We start from the raw sequence: 23,129 nt of genomic DNA, 5'->3' as shown, positions 1-23,129 counted from the left end.
GTCCTCTTTTACTTTGAAGCAATAAATGGATTATTAATAATAGTAAAGTGATATCGTTGTCACCTACAGTATTAACTTCACCTACACATGTGTAGCACTGTATCGTCAACAATTACTCTTGGTCTCTCGTCAAAGTATTCCTTGGCTATCTTTCGCCTCTGTAACTATCGTTATCCATCGTAGTATTTGTATCGCTCTTGTTGTCTTTTGTAGAATCACTGTTGTTCAGTTACAGCACTATGTATATATCTGTCCTATATGTCTTCTCTCAAATATATATAGGTTGAACCATTGAATTTATAAATACATAAGACTATGATCAGCTTAAATGGTGTACTTTCATTTGAACAAATTTCATACTGATATTGAAACTATACTTAATTATAACAAGTTATGAAACATCTTTTTCTTTATAATTTTCATTAATTTAGTAAACCAATTTCACTTGTTAATATTTCAGCCCAATAGACAAGTATTTCATTAATGCCAAGCTGAATACATGAGAACATGCTATAAGATTCAGCATTTTTTTCTAATCTCTAAGAAAAATTTTGGATGAATTATTGAAATTACAGGTAGAGGCATGTATTGATTTTATGCTATTTGCTAGATAGTTATTGATATTTTACACGATTGATTGACATAATAGTGCATCAACAACTGCTCATAAAAGAAGATAACTGTGCATGAGGAAATAATATTAAAATTGTTAGTTCAGTACTTCAGTACTTTGATTTTAAATAAGTAGGTACTTTGCAGTACTTTCATTACTTGGATTTCTAGCCCTGAATCAGATTTGACAATATTTATTCAAATCAAACAATTTCAAATGGTAACTTTTAAGTTATAAACTTTTATATTTTGGATACAATCTAGCCATATTTTACAGCATGTTATACTCATTCTAACAATTCTTTTTTCTTGCATGTGCATGTGTTTTTGAATATTTTCTGCATGTGATATACATTTCCAAGCATGTTACATTATTTTTCTTTCAGCTGGTTTTTAAAAAAAAAAAAAAAGCATCAATTAGAAATAATTATTGAAATTTTAAACAAAACTTGATAATAATGACATGGAAAAAATCTTTAGTAAAATTAAGATGGATCAATATATGAAAATGTTTAAAAAAAAAAAAATGATACTCTGTATATATTTATAATATTATATAAGTTTAAAGCAGTAATCGCCAAAAACAAGAAAATTAGTTTTCCAAAGATTTATCTGAAAAGTGTTTAACATAGCTCTCAAATAAATGATATACGACAAATATATCATAGATATATCTATAGATAAGAGATAGGTAGAAGCTGTTACAGTATTGTTCACGTGTATTTGTCTGTGTACACTAGGCCAAAGCGGACACAATAGATGCCCTAGAGAAGTACCGTGGACGATGTGAACCGTGTTTCCTGTTCTACGCGGTAAGGTTTTAAAGGCATAACATGATATTTTATTGGCATCATGTATGAATATCAAAACAGATCAAAAACACATCAGGGTTGGACATTATGCGGTAAAATTGGGCATTAACTTTGTATTTGGTTTTATATTGAGCATGCTTGATTTTTGGTCCTTCATAATTCCATATGTGTAAAAAACATTGATTGAAAGTAAACTTTATTGTTTGAAGTATATTAAAAATTTTGAAAATTATTTTAATCCCTATAATTATCTGATTATACAGACTGGAGTATTAGTGGCGGTGATCAGGGGAGCTAACTCTCCACAGGTAATGAGAACAGTCACAGAACAGCTCCAACAAGAACACAAGGTCATTGATGGCTCAGCAGAGAGAAAAGAGGTATGTCACCAATTACATATTCTAATTAAAATCCATAATTTATGTATCAATATTTTTGTTTAAACTGACATAATCTCGAATGTTACTCTCTATATTTGCATGTTACAGAGTTATCTACCATTGCGGATAGTTTTTGTTTGTGCATCATGTGTATGCGAAGGTAAAATAATATGTTTTAGAGGAAATTATATAACTTTGCTTTATGGCATCACAATTGATATCTACCCACAAGGGCAGGTAACTCTAATGATTTAAATAAATTAAGTATATAACTTATGTAGTTTCTATCAATGTGGTTTATGTAACATGCTTTCACTGGTAATCTCCTTGTAATATAAACCTGATATTTTGTATAGATCAAAGATCCCTATATCTCGATGGTGGATACAATGGACAACGACATGGAGGAGGATGAAGAGGAAGCTGAGGAAGGTCAGTAACTGTACCAGATCAGCTGTTTCATAGTTCCATGTCCTCAAACTCCATATTCATGGACCTCAAACTAAAAGTTTAATGCCCTAAAACACCATATTCACTGTCCTTAAATTCAATATTCGCTGTCCTCAAACTCCATAGTTCCATGTCCTCAAACTCCATGTTCACTGTCCTCAACTCCATATTCACTGTCCTCAAACTCCATAGTTCCATGTCCTCAAACTCCATAGTTCCATGTCCTCAAACTCCATGTTCGCTGTCCTCAAATTCCAAATTCACTGTCCTCAAACTCCATATTCACTCCTCAAACTCCTTAGTTTCGTGTCCTCAAACTCTATATTCACTGTCCTCAAACTTCACCTACCCAATCATCATTTTGTTCCATATCTGTTCTTCCTTTTTGCCTATTTTAATAATCAAATGACTGTTACAATTTATCATAATTCATCAAATATATATGTGAATACTTTCTGTCATCTAGTCAATAAATATTGTTTGAAGGATTTATGTTCCTCTTATTGACTAGATGGTTATCACTATGTTAAAATCTTTTTATTGAAACTTATACTTCTATAATCTACAAGTATTAAAAGGCTGACTTACAGTATTCAGAGTTTCATGTTGTCATATTGCGGCCAATAAAGGAATTCAGACAAAACCAATTTTGTAGATATTGTAGAGGATTAGTCCATTGTTTTCAGCATTTGAATTATATTAGCTGCATATCATTCTATAATTACATGGTGCTTTGGAACAAAGACGAACCGTGCACTCTTTTTATCTCATTGTTTATTGTAAATGTTAAAGTCAAAAGTTGTTGCTCTCATATTCTAATATTTGTTATAACTTGTATTGTAACTTTCATCCAGTATTTCTTATAATTGTAACTTTTCCATCCACTTGCCTTTCACATTAGTAACAGCTTATAGAGCTAACATAGAACTTAGAACAATGTTTATATCTTACTGATGAGTAATGGACAGCATAACTTATACAAAATATTTAACATGAAAGTATCTTTAAAGCAATTTGATATATGCCAAAATTGAATTGGAAGCTTTTATGATTTTATTTCCTGATTCATCTTTCATTTTCAAAAAGGTTGAAAGTCAGTACATATGAATTTCATTTCGGCTTTTCCTTAATTCAGAGAAGTTTGGGGATATTTAAACAATCAGTTTTAACGATTGTATGATTTATTTGAATCCCCATCTATCTTTTTAATCAGAAGACTGTTGTATAATAATTGCTGCTGTCCTAATCCTTGGTGAAATATGACGTTGATACTATTGCGGATTATAGTTTTGGCATAAACTCTGTAGTATCTGCTCTAGATTAGAATGTTTTTTCCTCTCAGGTCGTCCTGCCAGTAAGAAAGGTAGATTGTATGGGCACTTTTGGCCAGTGTTGTGTCAGCATGCTTGGTTATATTGATTAATATTGCAGAGTTTGATGTGATATTGAATGAGTTATTACAAGGTTTTAGAACCTTGAAATGTCTGCTTAAAATTCAAAGGCAATCCAGCTAATGATCTAAAAAGTTTTATTATATATATAATTACATGAAAGTGACTTTAGAAACTTGAGCCACGAATATTAAGTACCTGGAATTTATTGTGAGATAGTACATTTTAATTTTAAAATTCTTCTTGGAATGTATCTGCACTACTTGTGGACATTTCTCGGTAATCAATTTTGATGCGAATATATATAACTATAAAATAGCTATCAAAATTTCTTCTTCAAAAATTTCACCAAAAATGCAATGATTTAATTATATGGCATCAATCTGAAGAACTATACTATTTTTCTTTTCATTGCATGTGTTTAACATTTAATTACATGCCTGCTCTATAATTTAGATGATTCTCTGATAGTTGTAATTAATTACTTCATATCATTTTTCATGATATAGTTTGAAATTTTACCATTTAATGCTTCAAACATTAACAAAAAAGTTTTTCTTGACAAAATTTAATTGTATGATGTCTTTTAGTTGCTTAAGCTCTGCTGATCATTGATCTAAGCTTTACATTGATGTAAATACTTTAATACTTAATATTTGACTTAATACTGTGGAGAGTATAGTATACTCATTAGGAAGTGAAGATATTTCATTAACAATTTTCAATTTAATCTGATAAAATATTTATCCAATAGAATGTTTCCTGTTCCTCTTCTTCATTTTTTTCCTCTTCCCTTCTTCTTATTCTTCTTTCCTTTTACTTCTTCCTTCTTTTTTTTTCTTCTTCTTCTTGTTCTTCTTGTTCTTCTTTTTCCCCATCTTATTTTCCTTTCTTCTTCCTTCTTTCTTCTTCTTTGTCTTTTTCTTCTTTCTTTATTTCTTCTTCTTTCTCCTTTTTTTCTTCCCTTCTTCTTTTGTCTTTCTTCTTTCTTCTTTTTCCTTCTTTCTTCTTCTTCCTTCCTCTTCTTCTTCTTTGTCCTTCTTTGTCCTCCTCCTTCTTCTTTTTCTTTATCTTTCCTGTCAAGGTCTCTAATACAATTTTCCTACTGAACATCTAGATCTTTAATCTGTCTACCAATTCTTCTACTCACTCTTGATCTTGACATTTCAAGATTATCTCCCCTTACATCTGTACTAAAACTTTAATAACCTTTGCTCTTTGGAAGCTTTTCACAGGCTTGCCCTATAGATTTTCTAACAATTTCAATCCAACTTAATTTTCCAACTTTACACTATTTATTTCAGACGGAAAACAAATGAGATTTAAGGGTGAACTCGTCAATTTTGGGGACGAAAATGACCGATCACAAGGTTTCACTATGGTTTTGCTTTATAAACGTGTACTACTGTATAGATGTATAATTCTCTGTGTTGTCCTCTGTAACCTTCCCTCGTGTCTGTAGTATTCTATAGTCAGACATAGCTGTGCTTTATATCACACTAGTTAACAAGTGACCAACTTAAAATTGATCATATATTCTGTATAGATGTTTAATCCATTGTGACTGTTTTAAATGTTAAAATCTTAGTCAAGTCAGTTTGTTAATTAAGAAAGGTTCTTTGGTATTTGTGCGCAGTTTTCATTCTCCAAATAGTTCATTTGTTGTATTTTTCCTGGATTGTATAAGTTACATGCTTTGTCTTAAAACCAAATATGTAAGCTATTTAATCTACAATACAATGTAATGAGCGATCATCATTACTTATTTTGTACCTATTTATGGGTGGGAAATTATTCTGAGAAAGATATATATATATATATTTGTAACTTTATTTAGAATTTCAGTAAAACCTGCCTAATTGACCACCTCTTACTTTCTCGGGGTTCATAATGGTCAATTTCAGCACAACTTATATGAATACCCTATAAAGACCATTTTTTCTTTGTGCCTTGGGTGGTCTTCATTAAGACCTGCAGGTTTGACTGTACTAGTGTACTATATATATTTGGTATTGGTGAAAGCTCCTACAGTAACTTGTACAACACAGGATGTTTATTCATGTGGAGAATAAAAACTGGGCCAAAGTGGACTTGTCTTAGTGTATGTGATAACCAGAATATGTTGGCATGGTTACCAGGTTCTCCGATTTACTAATGTCTTGTCAGTGTTGTAGCTAATGGAGAATAATCTGAAATGAAAATGTTTAACCTATGAAAAATTTAGATTAATTTGTGTCTCAGAATAATTAAATTAATTACAAAATGTAGATAGACAATGAAAACATAACAAAAAATCAACATTTAAAAATAATTCACTGAAGACGGGTACCTAAATCAAGGTTTGATATTAAATTTATTCATTCACCTCTGAAGTTTCGTAATGGACTGGTCTAGTGCCTGATTTAGAAGAGTCTACGTATGTCTTCAGGGGTGGATGAGTAAGTTTGTGTATTTGTTTTAACTTACAATGGATTCCACACATGTTGCTACATTCTTTTCTCTTTCATGAATGTTTTGCATGAATATCATGGTAACGATTGAATTATCCATATTGTAGTAATCAAATACATTAGCATAAATCAGCAACATAATGTTTGCTGTTGTATTGGAAAGTCAGTGATTGAATTCTCTGAATGTACTGTTCACCACGAAGCTGTAGTTTTCCAATGTTTATTTCCTATAAAATCTTTATGCACATGATAATCTGCATATTTGAATCCTGGAGTACACAAGCATGATCTATTGTACATATAGTGACCTCTACACTTGATCAATATGGTGGTTTTTGGACTCCAAAATGATGTGGGTCAATTAGTCCTTCCTGCCATTAATTGTTATATCACAAAAACCAGTCTAAATATGTCATAACAATCACTGAAAGGTGGAACTTATTGATGGTAAATCGTAATAATTCACCTACATCATTTTGGGATCTCAAAATCGACATATTTCTTTATCACACGATTTTAGTTTAGTTATATCTGCACTGTGTCATTATCATTTAAGCTGTAGATTGATTCATATTGAATTCTTAAGAAATGTTTGTTTGTAGATTGTTCTGTGTTAACATTGTATTCAATGTTACTGGTTTTTATAGTCATGTAGATTTTTATAATAAATGCATGCAAGTTAGGCTTATACAGCTATATTATACAAAGTTCAATCAAACTTTTCTCAGCATTTTAGGAAATTTTGTTGCTAGCACACCAAGCACATGAAAGAAAAATGAAGTGAAAAAAAAACATACACAAAATGTTGTTTATTAAACCCTAAAAGGGTAGTTATGAATTTGATTTTCAATTTGACCTTGAACTTTTGACCTTCAACAGAATCAAAGAAAGAGGTCACAGTGGCTGTCATTAAACCTGATGCAGTACAAGCCGGCAAAGTGGACGAAATCCTGGAGGAGGTAATTTGGTTCTTTGATAATAAAATAATTAATTTTGATTTGTTTTCATACTAAATCCAATGAATCATGAAGAAAAAATCTGAGAATGGCTCAAATAATTAATTTTGATTTGTTTTCATACTAAATCCAATGAATCATGAAGAAAAAATCTGAGAATGGCTCAAAAATTCAACGTAATAATGAAGTCAGAATAGAGAGATTAACGTTGCGTATTGATTTAGAAAAATAATCCATTGGAAAATCAAAAGAAACGTATGTTTAAATATACATTATGGTATCAGGTAGTCTGAAAAATTAATTAAAAGCATTTATGGAACTATTTTTTAACTTCATAGGGTTATGAAATAAATTTTGTTTTGCAAACTTTTGTGAGAATCCGCTAATCAGATTCACACAGTTTGCAAACAAAATTTCTTTCATACCCCTATGAAGTTAACAAATAGTAACATCAATGCTTAAATAAACTTTTTTTGTTTTACATCGATTACGAAACAATGTATACAACTTATGCAAATCGTTTTCTATTGCGCGGATGTAAGTGTGAGAGGGGTCTTAGTGTGGGAGAAAACCCATGTGATCGGGCAGGTAACCCCTGACCTTTCACGTCTGTGCTTGGACTCTAGCCCAAACTGGCTAGGGGAAAGGCGAATGGCTTAACAACTACACAACCCGATCATCCTAAAAATACAAAAAGATTTCAATCAGAATTCAATACATATATATATTAAGATACACAATAGTCAATATAATTAAGTCATTTGTTTTTAAATTATTCATATATTCTTGAAAGACTCTTTTTATCCCATTTGTATAATAACGTTGTTTCATTATTTTGTTTCATAGATCAGGGCTAAGGGTATTGAGATTCTCAAAGATGAAGAACGAACAATGACAGAGGAGGAAGCGTCAAATATGTACACTCATCTCCAGGACGAGGTTTGTGATTACCATGACAACTGCATCTCTGTCACACAAACCTGCAACAAAGTTCCATAGAAAAAAAATTGTCTGGACAATTCCTCCTAAACTACTACATCATTTTCAATAAAACTTCACAGCAATATTTGGCACCATGTATAGATGTGTATCCAGGTTTTAGTTTGCCAAAAGTTTGGTTACCATGGTAACCAGGTCACGATGTACAGGTTTCGTAAAATGGTCAATAACTCATTAGCTTTTGGAGCAATTTTGTGCAAACTTGGTCAATTGTTGTAAAATATGGATGTCTATGATTTGACACATAATATGCTTCATTATCATGGAAATATAACGAAGGAACATTTGGTTGCCATGGTTTCAAAGGATAGGGGGAGAGGCATTATAGGAGTTATGGCCCTTGATTAACAAAAGGTGTTGGGTTATACTGAAGGATATATATTTGTGAGTATTTAGTTAAAACACATGTAGTTTAATATATATGTATATACCATTTTGAGCCTAATTAGCGTTAATGTATACTAATATTAATTAATATCTACATCACAGGAAACTAATTAATACTTGTAATTCAACTATAGCTGTACTGCTCTAAGCGAATATGAATGACATTGGATTATCTCCCTTTTTAGGACTTCTACAAGGATCTGATTGCATTCATGACAAGTGGCCCATCACATATACTGGTACTCACAAAGGGCCGAACAGGCGAAAATATCATCAACGAATTCCGAGATCTTATAGGACCTACATCTGTAGAGGAGGCTAAGGAAAAACAACCAGAAAGGTGAAGTTACCATAACAACAGTGTTGAATTTGATATGTTTAGGTTTCCTGTATACCAAGTTATTCAGGTGCAATAAAGGTTTGTGTACTAAATGGCAGAGGGTTAGAATTAGCAAAACATAAAATTCAGTCATAAGTAAAAGAGAACTTTTATTACCAAATAAAACTGCTGTAAAAAGTCATTACGCATAGAATAAAGAATATGATTGTCCTGCTGAATTAGCTGATTTGAATTAGTTTTATAATGGAATGTGTTTTATTGTGCAAATATTTTGGGTTAAAATTATGAAAAAACATGCTATTTTCCCTAAAAATTTCAATAAAATTTTGTTTTCAATTCTTGGGAAAAAAATAATAAAATGTTTGTTTTGAGTTTTTGTTAATGAAAATATCTGTGTATTAATATTACAGCTTGAGGGCCAAACATGGCAACCAGACATACATGAACGCCCTACACGGCAGTAGTTCTGAGGACCAAGCCATGAGGTAATACTAACGTTGGCTTAGCATCATTTATAGAAATTCATATACTTTTAGAATATTGGTATGCTATAACAATAAAATTATAAACACATTGTATTAGGGTAAAAATGGTGGTTTTAAATTACAATTTGATTGATGATTAATGTTTCCACTTGATGCTACATGTATAAATTTTTCCGAGTAGAATATTTGGTCTCAGGTGACCAAAGTCCTCAAACAATACTTATAAATGATGTAAAACAGGCTATAGTATGCCCTCCATCTAATGGGAATAATTCACTTGTGCAGGACTAGTATCTCCAGTGATGATGGAACAATTAACTATTTGTAATCGTCCTACTGAAATGACATTAGCGCGGGATATCATCTTTTGACTTTTTCCATCACCAATAGAAACGATAGTCCCTCACAACTTTATTAGGTATAACCTGGTATGTGAATTACTAATCAATCAGTCCCTCTAAATTCTCTCTCTCTCTTTTTTTGTTTTTTTTGTTTTGAGTCATCATATTGACAAAATATCATCTTTTTTTTCTACAGAGAACTAGCATTCTTCTTCCCTGACTATGCCATACCTGTTGCTGAAGGAAAGCCAAAACTACAGAGAACACTAGCCTTGATCAGACCTGACGCCTTCAAACACCACAAAGGTAAGAAGTCACTGTAGATTTGAATCACTGAGATCTGTCGGAGTCTAAACTGCAAAATATTCAAGAATTTATAGACATACTAAAGAATAAGAGTATTCTATATAATTTGTTCACAATTATGAATCTACCGGTATGTGGTGGCCGAGTGGTTAAGATGTCTCGACATTTTACCACAAGCCATTCACCTCTGGGTCACGAGTTCGAATCCTATGCAGGGCAGATGCCTGATACTGACCATTGGTCGGTGGTTTTTCTCCAGGTACTCCACTTACAAACCTGGCTCGTCCTTCCATGACCATGGCTTTTAATATGACATTAAACTAATAAATTCCCCCTGTGAAACGTGAAATTTTACCTTTCTAAAACTGGCCGTTTTTTGTGTTATACAGATGAGGTGCTACAAATGATTCACGAGGCCGGATTCAAGGTCGCGTTACAGAAGGAAATGTCATTAACCAAGGAGATGGCACAGGACTTCTATAAGGAACACGAAGGCCAGGAGTACTTCGACGAACTCACGACACGCATGTCTAGGTAAACTCATTTATTGCACATGTATAACACAAAATATTTGTGGATAGTTTATTTTGTGATTTTGAGCTTAGTATCAATCAAAATTTATTGTTTATATATTTGTATATAAAACATTTGTACACAACGAAAATTTTATTTTATGCAGTATAGGTTGTACAGCTGTTTGAGTTATCACAAATTGTACATTGATAGCTGATTACACATTGCTATGTAACCCTACAGACCAAATTGAATGTAAACATGTTTTGTCAAATTCATTGTTGTCTTTGCACTATTCAATCTACCATTATAATAGGAGTTTCTGCAATATCATTTAACAAACCATTTTTATATTGTGTGGTAAGGTATGGATATTGTATTGCATTACAGTGGTCCTCTAATGGCGCTTGGTCTAGCAAGAGAAGATGCTGTTGAAGGGTGGAGAAGTATGTTAGGGCCAAAAGAACTTGATAAAGCCAAGGAAGAGGCCCCAGATAGGTAAGAAGAGTTACCATAAAAGGGCAGGGGGACATAACTCACTTTTTTATAAGGGACATTACCCAAAATTGCAAGAAACACAACTTGTGCAATGAACATGAAGCAACCTCGAGAGTTAATATAAAGGGGCATAACTCACTATTACAAGGGGCATAATTCATTGTTGCAAGGGACTTAACTCAGGAACATCACCCACTGTTATGCGAAAACGTAACTCTATTTTAAGGTTATCTCAAAAATTCAAATATTTTGAAGCGGGTGATTGAAACAAAATACCGTTGCTGTGAGCAGTGAATAAATCCTAACAATGAAATTTAAAAAAAAACTTATTTCACATACGAGTTACATAATATACCATTCATTCACAGAACAAGAAATATACATAAGTTTTAATATTAGCTACTGTTATTGTTATTTGTATTTACAACTTACCTGTATACATCCTTTGTTTAAACTATACTCGTGTCTGTCCGTTCCAGTTTAAGAGCCAAATTTGCAGTAGAGGATGTAGTGATTAACCAATTCCACGGGTCCGACTCGGAAGCCGCAGCACAAAAAGAACTTGACTTTTTCTTCCCAATGCAACAAACAATGGCAGTTATCAAACCAGATGCTTTAGGAACAAAAGGTAGGCCTATATAAGACCTGTCAATGTCAATTGATTGTGAAATTATGTTGCATAATCTGCATCATATTTATTGATAGGAATTTCCATTCAATTTTTCAATTGGCAAATTTTAATCTTCACAAAGTTATTTTGAAATGAAAATCGTGAAATTCAATAGCTGCGAAAGAAAGTAATGGAGGAACATTTGGTTGCCATAGTCTGCAATAAGAGGCACTAAGGGGGGTGAGGGGAAGGTTTGTATTGTATAAGTTAGTCATTAATGTACATTTCTAATTGTTACGATATATGAGACAATTATATCTGGTTCTCTAAAAATCGGAGAAGCTACAACAAAACTTTGAGCCAACTGAGCATTCAGGTTCAGTTTTGTGAGGACCAACAAAAATGAATGAACTTTATCGTCAAATAATATTTCATTGCTGTTTTAACTTGTGTAATGTTTGTGTTTCAGATGAAATTATTGAAAAAGTACACGACGCAGGGTTCAAAATTGCTGCCAGAAAAGAAACACAATTATCAAGGGAAATTGCTGAAGAGTTTTATTCAGATCATAAAGACAAAGATTATTATAATGACCTTGTTGAACATATGGCAAGGTCAGCTCAATATTTATTTTCTCCTTTAATTTAGCTCATTTTTTTCATTTCTTAAAATATCATTTCTCTTCATAGAAAATTCAGTTAATTTTTCATTTCATTTTGATTTTCTCCATTTCAAACAATCAGTTTAGTTTAATAGCCTTTCTGTGGATACGTAATATAAAATTGAAATTTGCATACTTTGATATTTGAATTAAGAATTCATAATGAATGCATGATTGTTTCTGGAAAATTAATTCACAACATGCTCTTCAGTAAATTGTACTGGAAACCAACTTACGCTATGCACAATTAAACCAAACTGTTGATCAGATATTGCCAAATGAATTGCTGTAGAACAGTCAACAAGACATGAATTTTGGTATGTTATACAGTGGTCCCACAATGTTTATGGTGCTTTCACGAGAGGACGCTGTAGAAGGATGGAGATCTCTCATTGGTCCTACAGACCCAGAAAAAGCCAAAGAAGAAAGTCCAGAGTCGTAAGTAATACCACAAAATCATATATAAGTTTACAAAAAACCATACACTGACAACAGATACAACTTTTATTTTGATATGTGTTATAGCATAATCATATAAGAAATTTTTAATACTGTTAGATGAAGAGCATAATTATCTAGCAAACACTTTATTCCATCTTTTGCCAATTACATATAGTTAATGGGAAATATCAGTTGTGATGTCATTATTTATTTGCGAAACTTGCATGATTTTTTTCTGAAAATAGAATGTTCTCATATCAAAAGCACTTTAGCTGTACAGATTTTTGTTATATACTGGGTTTGCCTTTCAAATTTCCCTGTCTGTCAGGTAACTTATTCAATATGTATTACCAGTTTGAGAAATATTCTATATATGACAGATTGCAAACCTTGAAACCAACAAAATATTTATACAGACAGACGGAGATCATTATTGTTGAATAATTGATACAGCCAGATTGAGAATGTTGTGAGTAACAAAGTTTTAATTCTGTCAGGTTGAGAGCCTTATATGGTGGAGATATCCTAAAGAACGCTGTCCATGGAAGTTCAAACCCAGAACGGGCGAAGGAGCACATCCAGAAGATTTTCGGTGATTTGAAGTTTACATGTGACGGTTGGCTTGCCAAAGGTACCTTCTGCTCTTTGTCTTTGCATCAGGCATGACCTTGAACTATGGCTGATTTTGACCTTTACCCTCTTGTTTTCAAAACCCTGTAATGCATTATATAGATAGATTAGTCCATACCTTAGACGTTCTTTCAGAAAGGCTTGCAGTGATTATAGAATATTTTGCTGATGTATATTACAACATATTCTGTTTACAATCAGATTAAAATAACATCCTGGTCAATTAAGTTTTCAATAAATGTAAATAATATGAAAACCTACCATAGAATAAACAGCATTATATACGAAAACGAAAAATACGAAAACCTACTATAGATTAAACAACATTTTGATTAGCTTTTAATTACTACTGCATGTTTGTATGAATTATAATATCTTTTAAAGTCACTTTGTATTCAAAAGCTTTAATCACAGCAAAAATGCTTGTATCCAATTCCCTGTTATCAGTTTTCATTGGAAAATCCTAGACAGAAAGCACATATATCCAACTCATGGTGCTGTCTCTATACAGTTAAAATATACTTTTCATTTTTCTTGTAAAGTAAATTTACATTTATATATATCTCACTGTCATAACAAAAGCAAGTATGATACTATATCTGTGGATTCTGTATTTACATATTATAGTTATCTGCCCTTGCTTGTAGATATTGGTTGATGCAATTAATGTTTGAGGGGATTGTGTCACAGTTTTCAGAGAAAACATCATTTTTGTCCTCAAACTGATAGCGTTACAATCAATACTAACTAGCATGGACAGTTAACTCTGTAATATGCAGAGATAGGATAATAGTACTATTTTGTATTTTTGTTACACTGAGTTGTTTACCCCTGATGGCGAGTATTGATTTTTACGTCCATTAATTTGTCTGAGAAAATTGTGTTTTTTCACATTAATTTATTATGGTACAAACACAAAAGTAACAAGCAATACTCAGAGGGGCAGATAACTCAGTAATAAAAAAAATATAATATACGATAGGACCTGCTTTAAAGTTTATATTTGCACTTTTTGATCCCTCTTTCATTTATATATAATACCTGTGCACAGCTTGATTAGTTATGCTGGAGCTATATATGGCTCCCAGAAAAAACTAGGAAGAGAAATGAGTGTTCAATGTTTGATGAGCTATATATGGCTCCCAGAAAAACTCAGAAGAGCAGAGAGTGTTTGATGTTTGAGGAATGGTTCCCAGAAAAAGTGTAGGAAGAGTATTTGATGTTTGAAGTCTGACTAAGATTGAGATTGAATCTGGAAGAAGTATGGTCAGGTCAGGGTAAGGTCAGGAAGATTTCATAGATATATAAATGAAATGAGATTATAGAAAAGAAACTGCTATCTAAAGGGAAATAACTCTATATCTTAGGTGTTTTGACATTTCCGAGGTTTAATAATCATGGAAGATTTAAGATAGGAAGAGAAAATGAAGCCAAAGTCTGTTTCTCTTCACCCATGATTCTATAAATCTGTCCCTGAACAAAAATGTAGAAGGATGATCAATGTTTTTGCTGGTTTAGGAAACACAATTCCAAGTTTAAGTTCCTGTAGTAACATTCATATAATCCTTGTATTTTTTAAGACTTTCATTCAAGAAGTCGTCAATTGATAAACAAATTTTACATGTATCAAAGACAATTTCAAAGTTTGAAACTAGAAAACAAAAATAACAATAGTTGATTCTGTAAAGAGTTAGGAGTCTGTAGTTTGTACCTCCACTTGCATGAACATCTTTTCCTGAGCATATTTAAGTCAATAATTATTATATGTATACAAAATTGCATGATTGCATGTTTCAATTATTACCTAAGCATGTATGTATAATCCAATATAGGCTTTCCCTTGGTGGCAGATATAGAGTGCACCTCAAAGGTAAAGGGTTCAGGGAGGTCAAAGTTCATTTTTGAAAAAAAAACTTAGGAAAACAGATATATGCCCATGATAACTCACTTAGTAATGAACTAATGTATAGAAACTATGGGGAAGAAGCCAGTGTTTATGATTCACATGGACATTTAGAGATGAAAGGTAGAATGTACAATGGTGGACATGGGAGAAATAAAAAAAAATGGTCAGATTTAGGCTTTCAAATACCCTAAAATAAAACTGTTACAACTGAGGGTTATAGGGACTAAGAAAATAAGGGGCCAGTAAACATACTGTAAATGAAAGCAGACAGTATTGTGTATAGGGTCCAAATGCATCAAGGAGATGGTGGTTCAAGGGGAATATTTTTGGAAGGAGTCAGTGCTGTGTATATAAAAGGGACCAGACATGGTATAGAGAGTAAAAGGTCCTGTATGTTCTAGTGGAGTTTATCTATGTAACCCAAAATAAGATGGGACAGTATTGTGTATAGGGTCCAAAGGTAGATTTAGATTCAAAGGGAGTGATTTTAGAAGGGGTCAGTGTTGTGTATATAAAAGGGACCAAACAATGTGAAGATATTAAAGGGACCTGTGTTCTCTATGGGGAGTGACTTTAGAAGGGGTCAGTGCTAAATGCATATAGGGGGCAAATATGGTGAAGGGGTTAAAGGGACCTGTAGGTCAGTGCTGTGTATATATAGGGGACAAATGTGGTAGAGGGGTTAAAGCTAAGGGACCTGTATGTTCTAAGGGAGTAAGAAAGGGGTCTGTGCTGTGTATATATAGGAACAAACTGTAAATTCAAGGGGAGATAATCAAAATAACCAAAAATAAGAAGAGACTTATTAATCATTGCACATATTTGCACCTTTTATGATAACAAATTTTAGACATTAAATCTCAATGATTTTAAAGTATCCTATTGATTCTATTAAATGAACAAAATGAGGAATGTATTTATAGCTCCTCAAAAAAATGAAGGATTAAACAACTAAAACAGTATGTAATTCCTACAAATCCTGACATGTCCTAAACTTGTTACTCCTAAACAACAACTTAAGGAAAACATATCCTACAACTGGTTAACAATGATGAATTGGACAACAAATTGCGTTTAATTACCAACAAACAAATACTCGGTAAATACCTCCTAGAAAAGGTCAAATTGTCAAGGTCAGCCGTAGAGACAGAGCAATGAAGCAGCAGAAGGTACTGTGGGTGTTTTGTGTTCGTCCAAAAAATATTAACATCGTCATCGCTTGTTACTAACTACCGTGTCGTCCCTATCCGAGTTTGTCCATTTTTTATTTGGTGTTGTTTGTGTTTCATTATCCGTCGTGCTTTGTTCAGTTCTATGTTCATTGTTATGTGTTTCGTTCCTCATGTTTTGTCTGATAAGTTGTCCGTCTAATTCAATAATATTTGTTTTTTGAGTTGTTTTTATTCGTCTAGACGATTCAATATTTGATACACTCATTAGTTTTTTTGTAATTTTAAAGTTTGGATATGAAAATGTACCCAAGGCCAATGAAATGTACCTGGGTTTTTTTTACACCTTAGCTTCACAGGTTTATTGTTTTTGATATTTTGAGCATCATCTGAATTAATTGATAGAAGGATGACTGACATGTTGGCTACACGGATATAATGTGATGATTTCAGGGATTTTGTTTTTGGTCACTTGTCAAATACCAGTTTATTTGTACTAAGGTAGTCTCCCCTTCAAACTGTGACCAATTTGTATGTGAAGAACTGCATAAACAGACTTTGAGATATGTTTTTTATATGGCTGCTTTTTTAATTATCTTTGTGTCATCATTTGTATTACAATGTGTGAAAAAGAAAAACATCTTTCCTGTTGCTTGTAACAGTTATTCCTGTACGCTTTCTCCGTGTGTTTGCATTGATTCTTGCTTGTAGTACATATAAAATATATCATTGTTAGCATACATTGATTGGTCTAAAACATGCTTTTTTTGTTGATGTTTAAAACTTTGAAATTATTTTTCACAAAATGAATATAATGAGTATCTTATGATAATGTAGATTTCATTTGGTTTTTGTGCAATTATTTAATGATTACAACAAAAGCAGAATGGTACCGTATAAATTTATCAATAGTAATTACGAACTGAATGTACCATGATAAAAGACATTGTATTAATTTAGTTCTAGATAAGTTTAATCATTTATCATTTTTGTTTGCGACTGGAATCATTAGACGAGGAAGAAATGCAAGACCAAGGTGAGCTAGTCATATATAGAAATTAGTAAAGTAGTACAATGCATTATACATAACACTGCATGTGTCGACTAGAGAAATTTTATAGATGTATAACATGATACAAAATGTAGTCTCTATTTATATATTTACATATATATTTTGTGAATTTTTTTTAAAATTTATTTTGCTTAAAGAAAGTGCTTTTAGAGGCATGGTTATTTAGATTCCCATAATGGAAGATATTAATTTTAGCATTTTTTTGCGAAGACAAAAACTTTTTTTTTGCCTTTCTAAATAATATTTGAAGAATTGTTTGATATTTTGTGTGTAATGTAGCAATATTCTTAATCTACCACATTGCAATAGATTGTATTGTAATGATTATGTCATCTGTTAGATGAAAAGAAAGAAGAAGCAGCTGGAGAGGAAACACAACAAACGACAGAAGGAGAAGAACAAAAAGGTTTCATCCTTTGTCAATATTCTTTCTAACTGTGTAGATATGGCTCTCTGTTGTCTCTTAACTTAGCCAAAATATAAAACTTTATTTTCTGGTGTTTTTCTAACCTTATAGATCTGGTTTACTGGTGTTTCTAAACTTAGCCAAAATCTCAGCTTCATTTTCTAGTGTCTCTAAACTTAGCCAAAATCTCAACTTTATTATCTTGTGTCTCTAAACTTAGCCAAAATCTCAACTTCATTTTCTAGTTTCTCTAAACAGCCAAAATCTCAACTTTATTATCTTGTGTCTCTAAACTTAGCCAAAATCTCAACTTTATTTTCTAGTGTCTCTAAACTTAGCCAAAATCTAAAAACTTTATTTTCTAGTAATCTAAACTAGCCAAAATCTCAACTTTATTATCTTGTGTCTCTAAACTTAGCCAAAATCTCAACTTATTTTCTAGTTTCTCTAAACAGCCAAAATCTCAACTTTATTATCTTGTGTCTCTAAACTTAGCCAAAATCTCAACTTCATTTTCTAGTTTCTCTAAACAGCCAAAATCTCAACTTTATTATCTTGTGTCTCTAAACTTAGCCAAAATCTCAACTTCATTTTCTAGTTTCTCTAAACAGCCAAAATCTCAACTTTATTAACTTAGCCAAAATCTCAACTTTATTATCTTGTGTCTTTGAACTTAGCCAAAATCTCAACTTTATTTTCTGGTGTCTTAGCCAAAATCTAAAAACTTTATTTTCTGGTGTTTTTCTAACCTTGTAGATCTGGTTTACTGGTGTCTCTAAACTTAGCCAAAATCTCAACTTTATTGTCTTGTGTCTCTAAACTTAGCCAAAATTTCAACTTTATGTTAAAGATGCTCCACCGCTGACAAATGGTATTTTTTCACTTTTTTCACTATAAAAAACAGGAGCAGACGATTGACCTTGGTAGTATTTTTCTTCAGTTACAAAAATTACTTACTTTACACCATCACCACCGTTGAAAAGTTTGAGCTTCTAATTTTACTTCCAAGTTAAAAATATGAAAAATAATTAATTGCATCCCAAAAAAATCAGTGACACTATATCCTATATATGGAATGAAGTATTGATTGTGCATGCACCAAATGCAAAATAAATTATTTCATATTATATTTTGTGTTAATTAGGCATAAATTTACACGATTAAACACCTGTTTACTATTATCGTTCAAATGATGAATATCCTTTATGCTCTGTTGGCGATGGAGCATCTTAAGCTTCCATGTCTTGCTGTCAAAAAGTTTCCAGCATGAAGAATGAATAAACATATCAATCTTGTGTTTGTTTGGTATTTAGAATCTATTCATTTTAAGTTTTTCGTTTGTCTGCTAATCCTACCTATAATGCTTTGTCTTTGATTCTGTATCTACTGATTCTATCAAGGTTTTTGCTTATAGTGTCTAATTTTATAATTTTTCAATTTTTTCTTATTTGAAGTGTATCTCATATAGTGTCTGCAAGTTTTTTCTTTAATATTGACTGTTCATTAGTGATTTCTGCATCTTCCTTGTATCCCATGCTTTCTTTATAGTATTATACCCTACTTAGCCCTATATTTAATGTATATATATTAGTTTTGTATCTGAAAGGAACAATTTGGACAAGTTAATGAATACCTGTTCTCCCCCTTTTTATATAAGTTAAGTCGTAAATATTCTTTATCCATTTGTAAATGTTAACAGAAATTAATTGAATTGTGCTTTTGTGTTTGAATGAACATTTTTGACTTTGTTTTAATCAGATTTTAACTGAATTTAACATGAATGAATTGTCCATTTAATCTTGTAATCAAAATTTCCATGTAGATAATACCGCTGTACATTATCGCCGATATCTCTACTTGAGACGTTTTTTTCCTTTTTTCAATTCACCTTAAATGTAGAAATATTTTATTTTTATTTTATTCGGTTTGGAGTAGTTTGTGTTACAATTTTTAATGCCATTTAGCATTTTGTCTATGCATTAAAAATAATATTTTTAATTTTTATCGTATTCATTATTTTATCATCAAGTCACAAAAGAATTAATTTGTGTGAGTACATCTACAAATGTGGATCATGTATTTATGTGTTTAATGATTACATCAATTCATTGTCATCCTCATCATCATCTATATCAGAGGGAGAGGAAAAGAAAGAAGAAGGTACAGAGGGTGGAGAACAAACAACAGAACAGCAGGAAGAAAAACAAGGTTAGAGGTCACATTTCATATCAGATGACCCACTAACTTGGTCGCCATGGTGATATATACTCATCAACAAAGGGATCTAAATAACTAATACTTCTTTCACTCTATTTCACTCTTTCTCTCTCTACCTGATGATGTTAATCAGGTTTGACTTGTAACCATGGTGATGTAATCTCTATCTCTCTACCTGATGATGTTCATCAGGTTTGACTTGTAACCATGGTGATGTAATCTCTATCTAGGGTATCATAATCAGAGCCCAATTTCACGAATATTCCTTAACTTTAAAGATGCTCCACCACCGACAGAGCATAAATTGATATTCATCATTTGAACAATAATTGGTGTTATCGTGTATATCTGTCTAATTAACACAAAAACTAATATAACATAATTTATATTGCCTTTGGTGCATGCGCAATCAGTACTTCATTCCATATAGGATATAGTGCCACGGAATTTTTTCGGGATGCAATTAATTATTTTTCATATTTTTACCTTGAAGTAAAATTAGAAGCTTAAACTTTTCAATGGTGATAATGGTGTAAAGTATGTAACTTTTGTAGCTGAAGAAAAATACTAAATTGTCTGCTCCTGTTTTTTATAGTGAAAAAATATCATTTGTCAGTGGTGGAGCATTTTTAAGGAATTCCTTAGCTTAAATTCTCCATAGCACAACATTACATATTTTAAGAAATGCTCCTTAACTTAAGATTGTTTCCTTAACTTTTTTTTGTTTTATAAAGTGTTGCCATGGTGATATATACTCTTCAACCAAAGTTTGTAGATTACTCCCTCTGGTGACAATCATCTATTTGTAACCATGGTGATATACTCTCGAACCAGGGTGTCATATGGTTTATAACATTATGGTGCTATGGTGAAATATACTCTCCAAACTAAGAACGCGGGTTATATTTGTAACCATAGTAACATAATATAGCCAAGGTACCTTTTGCTGTTCTTTTAAGTATTTTGTTGTAATGACTTTCATTTTTTGTTTTTTGTTCTCTTTTCTCTTTGGTGCTTTCCATGATTGAACCTTTAATCATGTTACAACTATAGATATTATACTCTCTTTCTCTGGAACTGTATAAAATTCAAATTTTCCATGACTCTTTAATTAATGTTCTGTTCTATGAGTTATGGAAAATTTGAATTATTTTGGTCGTGTTGATTTTAACTCTGTTACCTAGCAAATGTGTCTTTTCTGTTGACTGACAACCTGTATACTAACAGGGTTTTGTTTTAGATTTTTTACTGAAAAAAATTGACAATAAATGTTAGTTGTTGTATCATGTTGCACATGCTTACTCATTTGAATTTTTACATTGTTTCTATCTAAACTGATTTTATGACTTGTACATCTAAAATGCGTTTTTGAATTATAAATATAAAAGAATTAAGCAATATTTTGATAAGTGTTAGATGTGTTTGTGTGGAATTGTTTGAATAACAACTTAAGTACATAAGTTCATTATCATTTTTATAGAAATGAAGCTTAATTTTGTCTCATTTTCATGTTAAACATTATCAATTTCCCCTGATCAATACTGAACTAATAAGGTTGTATACAAGATTACATCAATTCATCTTCATCATCCTCATTGTAATCTATCAGAGGGAGAGGAAAAGAAAGAGGAGGGAGGAGATCAGACGACAGAACAGCAGGAAGAAAAACAAGGTTAGAGGTCACATTTTATATCAGATGATCCACTAACTTGGTCGCCATGGTGATATATACTCTCCAACCAAGGAGCGATTACTAATGATCTATTTCTATCTGGTGGCATTTATGTCCATATTCGTTGCTTTGACACCATACTCTAATCATCTGAAGAAATGGTCAGCAATGGAATTTCTTACTTTCGGGAATTTCAGAATTTCACTTCTGTGGTCATGGGCAGTGTTAATTCTAAACTAAAAAATGTATCCTTTGTGATAAATAAACTCTAATCTGATACCTGTAACCATGGTGTTGTATACTCTCTAATGTGATACTTGTAACCATAATAATGTAGCTATGGTGATTTATACTCTCTAAACTGAAACATGTAACCATGGTGATTTATACTCTCTAAACTGATACATGTAACCATGGTGATTTACACTCTCTTATCTGATACCTGTCTCCATGGTGATGTATACTCTCTAAATTGATACCTGTAACCATGGTGTATGCTAGAGTGGTGTAAACTTGGTGATGTATAATCTCTAAAGGGACAGATGCCATGGAAACTGTGTACTCTCTATATGAATCTAATACATGTAACTATGGTGATGTATACTCTCTAAACAGACAAATGCCATTGAAACAGTATACTCTCTAAGCTAACATATTTTCTCTCTGATATTTCTGTCTAGTGATATGATTTACGGTAAATTCCCACTCCTGTTTTCTCATTCTTTTCAAAACTAAACTTTCTTTGCTTTTTATTTGAAGTTATATTCAGAATTACTGCATATTCTGAGGATATTACTTGCAGTCCTAAGTTGATGCCATTTTATTCATGCGCTACTGATTAAATAAGTTTTGATCACCACTAGTCTGATGAGAAAAATTTCTTCTTTCATTGTCATATTTGCTATTTGCTTTTGAGAAAAACGTCTTTCATTTTTCATTAAAGAGTGAAAGAAAGGGAGATAACCATTGTACATTACTTACATTCAACTAATCAATATCCTTTGTACATTTTTACTCATTTTTTGCATGCTTATTGTATCATATATATATAGTTGGACATTATAATGTACTACTAAAACATTTGTATTTTTTCTTTTCTTTTCATGATTTTTAACTACAACTGAATTAAGTAATAATTCACAGTGAATGTTATTTGTGTAGAATTTTTGTACAAAATACCAGGTATATTGATGGAGAGATGTTAGTTAATCTCCAATGTATATTATACTGTGTCAGTCAGATTGCAAAGGGAAATATGATATTTTCAGTGCTATATTTCACTGCTTGATTGTGTTTTGTTTTAAGTGACCATCAGTTTTTGTTGTTGTTTTTTTTCTATTCTCAAACACAGATCAGTCTATGAATATTTTGTAGCATAACTAAATTGTAAGAACTTTTTGTAGCATGTTTCTTATATGAAAATGG

At 31.8% G+C, this 23,129-nt stretch overlaps 1 protein-coding gene across 38 annotated transcripts in view; it reads left to right on the top strand.

Moving 5' to 3' along the window:
* LOC138310664 (thioredoxin domain-containing protein 3 homolog) overlaps positions 1–23,129 on the top strand; it is a 48,878-nt gene that overhangs the window by 13,304 nt on the left and 12,445 nt on the right. For 9 of the 38 annotated variants that reach the window (XM_069251961.1, XM_069251962.1, XM_069251974.1 and 6 more), the window contains 20 exons: positions 1,353–1,424; positions 1,688–1,804; positions 2,161–2,236; positions 3,597–3,617; positions 4,950–5,015; positions 6,975–7,054; positions 7,898–7,990; positions 8,623–8,777; positions 9,188–9,262; positions 9,800–9,909; positions 10,299–10,443; positions 10,813–10,920; positions 11,400–11,548; positions 12,000–12,144; positions 12,522–12,629; positions 13,130–13,263; positions 17,350–17,373; positions 17,750–17,815; positions 19,952–20,023; positions 21,642–21,704. In XM_069251961.1, the coding sequence (XP_069108062.1) occupies positions 1,353–1,424; positions 1,688–1,804; positions 2,161–2,236; positions 3,597–3,617; positions 4,950–5,015; positions 6,975–7,054; positions 7,898–7,990; positions 8,623–8,777; positions 9,188–9,262; positions 9,800–9,909; positions 10,299–10,443; positions 10,813–10,920; positions 11,400–11,548; positions 12,000–12,144; positions 12,522–12,629; positions 13,130–13,263; positions 17,350–17,373; positions 17,750–17,815; positions 19,952–20,023; positions 21,642–21,704 (1,879 nt within the window). The remainder of the gene's footprint in view (positions 1–1,352; positions 1,425–1,687; positions 1,805–2,160; positions 2,237–3,596; positions 3,618–4,949; positions 5,016–6,974; positions 7,055–7,897; positions 7,991–8,622; positions 8,778–9,187; positions 9,263–9,799; positions 9,910–10,298; positions 10,444–10,812; positions 10,921–11,399; positions 11,549–11,999; positions 12,145–12,521; positions 12,630–13,129; positions 13,264–17,349; positions 17,374–17,749; positions 17,816–19,951; positions 20,024–21,641; positions 21,705–23,129) is intronic. The other 29 variants (XM_069251987.1, XM_069251985.1, XM_069251993.1 and 26 more) reach the window with 16 other exon arrangements.

Source organism: Argopecten irradians, chromosome 16 (genome assembly GCF_041381155.1).
Source record: "Argopecten irradians isolate NY chromosome 16, Ai_NY, whole genome shotgun sequence".
NCBI lineage: Eukaryota > Metazoa > Mollusca > Bivalvia > Pectinida > Pectinidae > Argopecten > Argopecten irradians.
The sequence above is the reverse complement of the archived record's forward strand: the minus strand, read 5'-3'. Positions and strand labels throughout refer to the sequence as shown.